Below are 8,100 nucleotides of genomic sequence, written 5' to 3' on the forward strand. Positions count from 1 at the left end.
TGGTTTTATTTTTGACTCTTCTCTGTCGTGTATCCCTCATATCCAGACCACAGCTAAGGCATGTAGATTCTTTTTATACAATATTGTCAAAATCTGACCATTTCTGTTGGCCTCTACTGCCAAGATTCTGGTCAGACCCTAGTGGTCTGGTGACTTGATTTCTGTAACATCCTCCTGGCAGGGCTTCCTCTTTCTCACCTCTGTCCTTTAATTTCTGTCCAGCGTTCAGCTGCACACATTATTGCATCCGCCCACTGCTCCAACCATATCTCTCCTTTATTATCATCCCTTCACTGCCCCCCCCCCCCCCGGTATTCAGTATAAGCTCCTGTTGTTGACTTTTAAAGCCCTGCATGAGCTGGCCCCTCTTTATTTGTCAAACCTTCTTTCTCCTCACCTTCCCACTCGTGCCCTCCGTTCTAGTAGTCAAGGTCTGCTGTCTCAACCTAGGATTGTCACTGCCCCGTCCCAGATTCATCCCTTTTCACTTGCTGCCCTTCGCTCCTGGAATCTCCTTCCCCCACCAACATGGGTCATCACTTCTTTGACCAGTTTCAAAACTGAGTTGAAGACCATCCTGAGAGAAGCATTCCCAGACACTGTGTGACTATTATTTGTTGTTTGATGTTTTTAATTTGTTGCCTGCTTTACTTTATTGAAACCTTTCCTGTATCGTTTTGTATTATTTATATGTATTATGCTATTATTTCTTAGATTGTTCACCCTGGGCAGGTTTACTTTATCCATTTTATTGTTTGTATGTTTGTATTATTTACTGTGTAAATAACAACAACAACAACATTTTATTTGCATTGTTACATAATTTGTGACCTAAAGACCTATGGACTGTATTAAGTTTAAGTTGGAATGGGGTGAAAAAGCAAAAATCAAGCTTTTTGATTGACCTAATATAAGAGACTTGTTTCTTTTCAGAGTTACTCGGAATACATAAACAAGCAACTGTTGGTTTTCTGACCCTCATGGAATCTCTAAGATACTGTAAGGTAAAGCTTTAAAAAGTTCTTCATGTAAAAGTATAGAAACTGTTGGAATTTGGTAGTTTCCTTTAATACAGGTTTTGTGTGTATTATAGGCTCTATGGCATTTTATTATTATGTCTCGGTACCAAAGGAGACTATGGCATTTATCATGATTTCTGAAACTTTAAAAAATATTAAACGAAAAATAAAACTCAATGTTAATATGTGCATATGTTTATGTGTGAACAGTGAAAAAATATAGTTATTCACAGTTGATTATCTACTAATGGTATATTTGTATTTCACACTCCTTTCAAGGTGTAAGAATCTAAGAATCTAATTTAGGCCCAGCACACACATAGGCTCAGTAAAGTCCCCTTTCTTATCTCCTTGTCCTGTGAAAAGGTGTTAAATGCACGATCTTGCTAATTAGCTTACTTGCTGTTCACCACTATGATCTTTGGAATAGCGGTATATAAATAAAACAAATTATTATTATTATTATTATCTGTGTGCACATCTTTATTTCATTGCTTTTAGGTTGTTTTTAGGTTTAGGTTGTTTTGGAGGTATCTGTTCCCATATGGCTCACACGATAATTAGAACAGAAGATGCATAACATGCTATCATTAGCTATGGTCTGAATCCAATTGTTAGTCCCAACTAGAGGAACCTCATTAAAGCCATAGGATTTTTCTATCTGTTGACTTACATTCAGCAGTTGAGTCAATGAATCCATTTCACACTAACCAATAGGCCCATAATATAAAACATAAAGGTATCTAAAATAAATGGCAATAGTAACTAAAAACACTACCAGTGGAATAACGCTTTCTTAGAATAATTCAAAAGCTAACCAGAAGCTCCTGAAACCCAGTAGAATAGGTGCTGCATATATCTTAGGGAATTCTCCATGCACTTATCAGCAGTGACTAGGATTATATCCAATATGTTTGAGGCTTTACCTGAAATTCTTCCTGGTGTAGTATTGTTCTATGCTTTTGCTTGTGCAAATGAGATAAGGGCAAATGCCATGATGAAGTAAGATACTACTGTACATTAAAAATGTATCCATGACTTGGCTGTATTGGTAGCTGCCATCAAGCAGTACTGGTATGGGTTAGAATTACTGTTTATTGTGTTTCATAGCCTTTGCAGTATTTGGAAGATGTATGGTATCGCCTGGGAAATATTTCATGTTTAATAATATTTGCTAGCTTATAGGGACCACATGCACAGTCATGTCACTTGTATCATCAGTGCTAAGCATCTGATTAGACAAAATCTGCTATCATATTAGACAGTATTGTACTATTCTCAATTGTGAACTTGCTAATATTCTTAATTTTATCAGTTTGGGGATTTTTTTTATTTTAGGTTGGCTCCTATTTGAAGTCCCCAAAGTTCCCTATTTGGATACTTGGCAGCGAAACTCATCTCACAGTCTTCTTTGCCAAGGTAGGATTCCTTTCTTTTTATTTCATCACTTAAGGTCAAATCCTATTTAAATCTTCTAGTCCAGATCTTTACAAACTGGTACAGAGAGTTTTAAAACATTTTATTAATACTTCAAACTTTATGAAACAAAGTTCTCTAAATTACTGAATTTCTAAACTAATGTTTTTAAACTACTAACTAAGGCTGAATACATTTCAACCTCATCTTTAGAATTTACTAGTTCTTCTGTATAACGAGGAGTCAAATCCTAAAGATCCTTTATTGTTCCACCTTACCAAAACTTTCACCATACATGGATATTTTTGCGAAGTCATGTATCATATGTTGTAATGGATTGTTCTTCAACTGATTCCAGTATGCCTAATCATAACAAAGGATAGGCCTGCTGCTTGTATTGCATTTGTCTTTGGTGAGCAGAAGTGCTGGAATTTATTTCTTCAACATTGTTTACATCTTGATTGGACTCATTCAGCCTCTTAATCTAATGAATTACAGAATGAGTGTGAGACTACATTACCTAGATGGATTTTCTTTAAAGACAACTGAGAGTGAATAGTTGAAAAGCATGAAGAACAGTACTGGGGCAGGGTATGTGCATGTATCAGGGTGAGAAAGACATTAGGGAATTGAAGATGGTATTAATAAGTGATGCAAATATTAAGCAAGAAGTAATTGGTTCATGTTGCGCTAGAGTAGAGGTGGGAAACCTATGCCCCCCCCCCCCCGGTTGTGATGAACTACCGTTCCTATCATCCCTCACCACCAGCCAAGGCACACAATAAGAAACAGAAAGTGGGGGTAAGGGAACATGTGATGTGGCCTTCTTTAGAATGTATTCATTAGATATGGAAGTGCTCTTGATTTTCTGCAAGTATATTACTCTCTGATTAGGCTCAAAAGAACTGTGTGCTTCCATGTTTACATTGTGGCTCTCTCCCTTTAATAAATACCATCCACTGAAGCAGCCAATATGAGTATTGATATGTAACAGAGTCTAATGTAGTAAAAGTTTCCACAACTTTTAACAAATATCAAATGACCTTCCCGAATTCTCACTAATACTAATAATAATAAATTTTATTTATATTTTCCTGCTTCTCCCAGGTGGATCGAAGTGGGATTACAAAATTACTTACTCAGCGAGATTACTTACTCAGTTGGGAAAAAAGCTTTTTTCTATAGCTACTCGCTTTACTGTAGCCTTTTCCATGTTTTCCAGATGACCTTTTAACTGTCTAAACATATGTCTAATAGAAATAAAGCTTTATGGACACTGACATAATTACATGGATGACAAAATTTTACTGAAATCTTTTTGTCTGCTGTTAGCTATTTGATCATCATGCATATACTAATGCATGTGACAGCTGTTGACTGCCCACCTACACTGCATGTAGCCTTGTATACAGCATCCAATTTCATTCTTTACAGTTCACTTAAAACTCTTGCAAATTATGTCATACTCTTTGAAGTGGCAAGAAGTTGTCTCCTTGTGTTCAGATAAATAAGCTTATATAAAGAATAATGCTTGTAATTTAGAATAGTTTAAAAACACTCCAAAACATTAGTTTTAATTTTAGAAGGTTTACTGATTCACTGGTTCTGCCTGCTGCTTTTTTTTTCCAACACAAAATGTGCAAATATACTAGCATATACCAAAATCAGAGTGGTGGCTTTCAGAGAAGAAATGTTTATACATCAAACATCATAATATCATATTCAACTTAACTTGTAGGGTGCAAGTGGTGGGATCCTTAGGTGGAAGTGACCATGTTCTCCTGGAGTTTGTTATACAATGGAAAGGAGAAGCCAGGCAGAGTCAGACACGCATTCTAGACTTTAGGAAAGCCGATTTTAGTAAACTTAAAGAAATACTGAGTGTGATCCCATGGTCAACAATATTAAAAGAGAAGGGAGTTCAAGATGGATGGGAGTTTCTAAAAAGGGAGATACTGAAGGCACAATTTCAAACAGTTCCAATGAGGAAGAAAAATGGGAGATGTCTCAAGAAACCAGGATGGATGACTAAAGAACTTTCAACTGAGCTAAAATTAAAAAGGGACATGTATAAGAAATGGAAAAATGGGGAAATCACCAAAGAGGAATTCAAACAAATAGCAAGCCTGTGTAGGGGTAAAGTCAGAAAAGCCAAAGCACAGAATGAACTCAGGCTTGCTAGAGAGGTTTAGAACAACAGAAAGGGTTTTTTTGGATATGTCTGCAGCAAAAGGAGGAAGAAGGAAACGGTAGGGCCACTGCGTGCAGAAGATGGCAAAATGCTAACAGAGGACAGAGAAAAGGCAGAATTACTCAACACTTTCTTTGCCTCAGTCTTCTCAGAAAAGGCAAAGGGAACTCAACCTGACAATAATGGAGCAGAGGACAGAAAAGAGGAATTTCAGCACAGAATAAGTAAAGAGATAGTACAGGAATACCTGTTCAATCTAAACGAATATAAGTTTCCAGGACCAGATGAACTACATCCAAGGGTATTAAAAGAACTGACAAATGTAATACTGTATCAGAGCCATTGGCAATAATCTTTGAGAAGTCCTGGAGAAGAGGAGAAGTGCCAGCAGACTGGAGGAGGGCAAACATTGTCCCCATCTTCAAAAAAGGGAAAAAAGAGGATCCCAACAATTATCGTCCAGTTAGTCTGACATAGATACCAGGAAAGATTCTCGAGCAGATAATTAAACAAAAAGTCTGTGAACATCTAGAAAGCAATTCCATAATCACAAAAAGTCAACACGGGTTTCAGAAAAAGAAATCATGCCAGACAAACCTGATCTCTTTTTTTTGATAAAATTACCAACTTGTTAGATGAAGGGAGTGCTGTGGATGTAGTATATCTTGACTTCAGTAAGGCCTTTGACAAAGTTCCCCATGATATTCTTGCAAACAAGCTTGTAAAATGTGGGCTAGACAAAGTAACTGTTACATGGATTTGTAATTGGTTGACTGGCCGAAGCCAAAGAGTGCTCAACAATGGCTCCTTTTCATCCTGGAAAGAAGTGACCAGTGGGGTCCCACAGGGCTCTGTCCTGGGCCCAGTGCTATTCAACATCTTTATCAATGACTTGGAGGAAAAAATTGGGGGCTTACTTATCAAATTTGCAGATGACACCAAATTAGCGGGAGTAGCTAATACTCCAGAGGACAGGATCAAGATTCAAAATGACCTGAACAGACTAGAAAACTGGGCCATAGCTAACAAAATGAAATTCAACACAGAGAAATGTAAGGTACTGCACTTAGGGCGGAAAAACGAAAAGCACAAATATAGGATGGAGGACACCTGGCTGAATGAAACTACATGTGAAAGGGATCTAGGAGTCCAAGTAGACCACAAGTTGAACATGAGTCAACAGTGCAATGCGGCAGCTAACAAGGCCAATGCGATTTTAGGCTGCATCAATAGAAGTATAGTGTCTAGATCAAGAGAAGTCATAGTGCCACTATATTCTGCTCTGGTCAGGCCCCACCTGGAATATTGTGTCCAGTTCTGGGCGCCACAATTAAAAAAGGACATTGAGAAACTGGAGCGTGTCCAAAGGAGGGTGACTAAAATGGTGAAAGGTCTGGAAACCATGCCCTACGAGGAACGACTTAGGAAGCTGGGGATGTTTAGCCTGGAGAAGAGAAGATTAAGAGGTGATATGATAGCCCTGTTCAAATATTTGAAGGAATGTCATATTGAGGAGGGAGCAAGCTTGTTTTCTGCTGCTCCAGAGACTAGGACCCGAAGCAATGGATGCAAACTGCAGGAAAAGAGATTCCACCTCAACATTAGGAGGAACCTCCTGACAGTAAGGGCTATTCGACAGTGGAACAAACTCCCTCAGAGTGTAGTGGAGTCTCCTTCCTTGGAGGTCTTCAAGCAGAGGCTGGATGGCCATCTGTCGGGGATGCTTTGATTGTGATTTCCTGCATGGCAGGGGGTTGGACTCGATGGCCCCGGTGGTCTCTTCCAACTCTATGATTCTGTGATTGTATTTCCTCTTCATAATAATCAGTCGAGGCCAGAGATGCTTGAGAATGAGTTACCAATGCTACTGTTCTACTTGTGTGCCTTCAAGTCATTTTTGACTTAGGGCAATGCTAAGGTGACCCTATCACAGGGTTTTCTTGATAAGATTTGTTCAGGGTGTGTGTGTGTGTGTGCCTTTGCCTTCTTTTGAGGTTGAGAGTGTGTTACTTGCCCAAGGTCACCCAGTGATTTTCCATGACTGTGGGATTCAAGCTCTTGTTTCCAGAGTCATAGTCCAGTGCTCAAACCACTACAACACACTGGCTCTCTTCTTGAAGTTGTAATAAATACTGTCCTTTATGACAGTGCTGATCATCTGGTCTGGGGATACAGGTAAAAACTTGTTTGCTACTATGGAATAGGCCATCCATTAATTAGTGTTCTTGGGCTCTTATTTATATCACTGCTGTGTATAGCCTTATTCATATCACAGAATGTGCAGTATAAAAGAATTCCATCTTACAGAATTATTTCAAGGCAGGGTTAGAAAACTGGTGAGTTGTAGGCCCCATTTTGTTCCCCTTGGACCCTCTGAGGGCTGCCTTAATTGCCGAAAGTGCCCCAACTTTTTTTTAAGGAAGTATCTCCTATGCTTCATAAGAAATTTGCCATGAAACACAGAGTAGAAAGGGCTATATCTGGGAGGAAACAACCCAAGTCTAGAACCTCCTTTGGTTCATGGACCTAATTAAGTAATTACGATAATTCTAAAACTGAACTACTGACTTCTCTGTTTGGGGGTTTTCAAACTTAGGTTTTCAGAATGTAGTGTTTTCCAAAGTAAGTGCTGTATTATAGAAGTATAAATGAGTATGTGAATTAAACTTCAGTACTGTATTTCAAAATACATTTGACTGATGCTAGGCTGGACGTTAAGAATGTTGAATATTTTACTACTTCTTGGTTCCCATTATCCTAGGCTTTTGCAAAATTCATACAGATTTTATTGACTACCTAAGCCTTTAATTAGGCTTAAGTGTCAGAGAAATCTGTATAAATTTTGGTTCCTTTAGTGTTGTTGTTGTTTTTTAAATTATTTTGAGTAAAGTGTTTAGAATATTATGTTAAAACCAAACAATAGTGTACTGTTTAAAACTCCCAGAAGATTTATCCACACTGTTGTTATTGTGGAGATTGTATGTGCTGGTTTTGATTTTTAAGAATGAAAACAACTGAGAAATCTTCACTATAATCTACCAGTGGTGTGCGTGCTTGCCTTCAAGGGTAAACATAAGTCCTTAAAATAAGCACAGTATTTAAATAAGAAAAGTATTTTAAATAGCTAAATGGTTTTATTTGGGATATTGCAACATCCAGAATGTGAAAATGATATCTTTGTAACATGGTGTACTTGATTGTAATGTTTGGTAAATGATGGGCAGGATTTCCTTCTATGGAAAAGTCAAGATTTGGGAAGTTTTCAGATTTGTAAAGTCTGGATGCTTTTGTTTGGCAGAAATTATTGGGCTTTGGCAGATGAGATGCATTTTTGTGATCATTGCCCAAAGGAAATGTACTAGCTGCAAAAATCAACTCTGTACTTGTTTGTGGAAGGGATATGTGTGACAAATTTTCTGTATGTATATGACAGGATTGTAGAAGTGTAAATTTACAACGCTTTATAAATAAAGG

At 37.9% G+C, this 8,100-nt stretch overlaps 1 protein-coding gene across 5 annotated transcripts in view; it reads left to right on the forward strand.

The window, feature by feature from the left end:
• Nucleotides 1–8,100, forward strand: part of MINDY3 (MINDY lysine 48 deubiquitinase 3) — a 42,129-nt gene that overhangs the window by 25,875 nt on the left and 8,154 nt on the right. For all 5 annotated transcript variants that reach the window (XM_042473472.1, XM_042473473.1, XM_042473474.1 and 2 more), the window contains 2 exons: nt 934–1,004; nt 2,358–2,438. In XM_042473472.1, coding sequence (XP_042329406.1) covers nt 934–1,004; nt 2,358–2,438 — 152 coding nt within the window. The remainder of the gene's footprint in view (nt 1–933; nt 1,005–2,357; nt 2,439–8,100) is intronic.

The sequence above is a fragment of the Sceloporus undulatus genome, chromosome 6 (genome assembly GCF_019175285.1).
Source record: "Sceloporus undulatus isolate JIND9_A2432 ecotype Alabama chromosome 6, SceUnd_v1.1, whole genome shotgun sequence".
Taxonomy (NCBI): Eukaryota; Metazoa; Chordata; class Lepidosauria; order Squamata; family Phrynosomatidae; genus Sceloporus; species Sceloporus undulatus.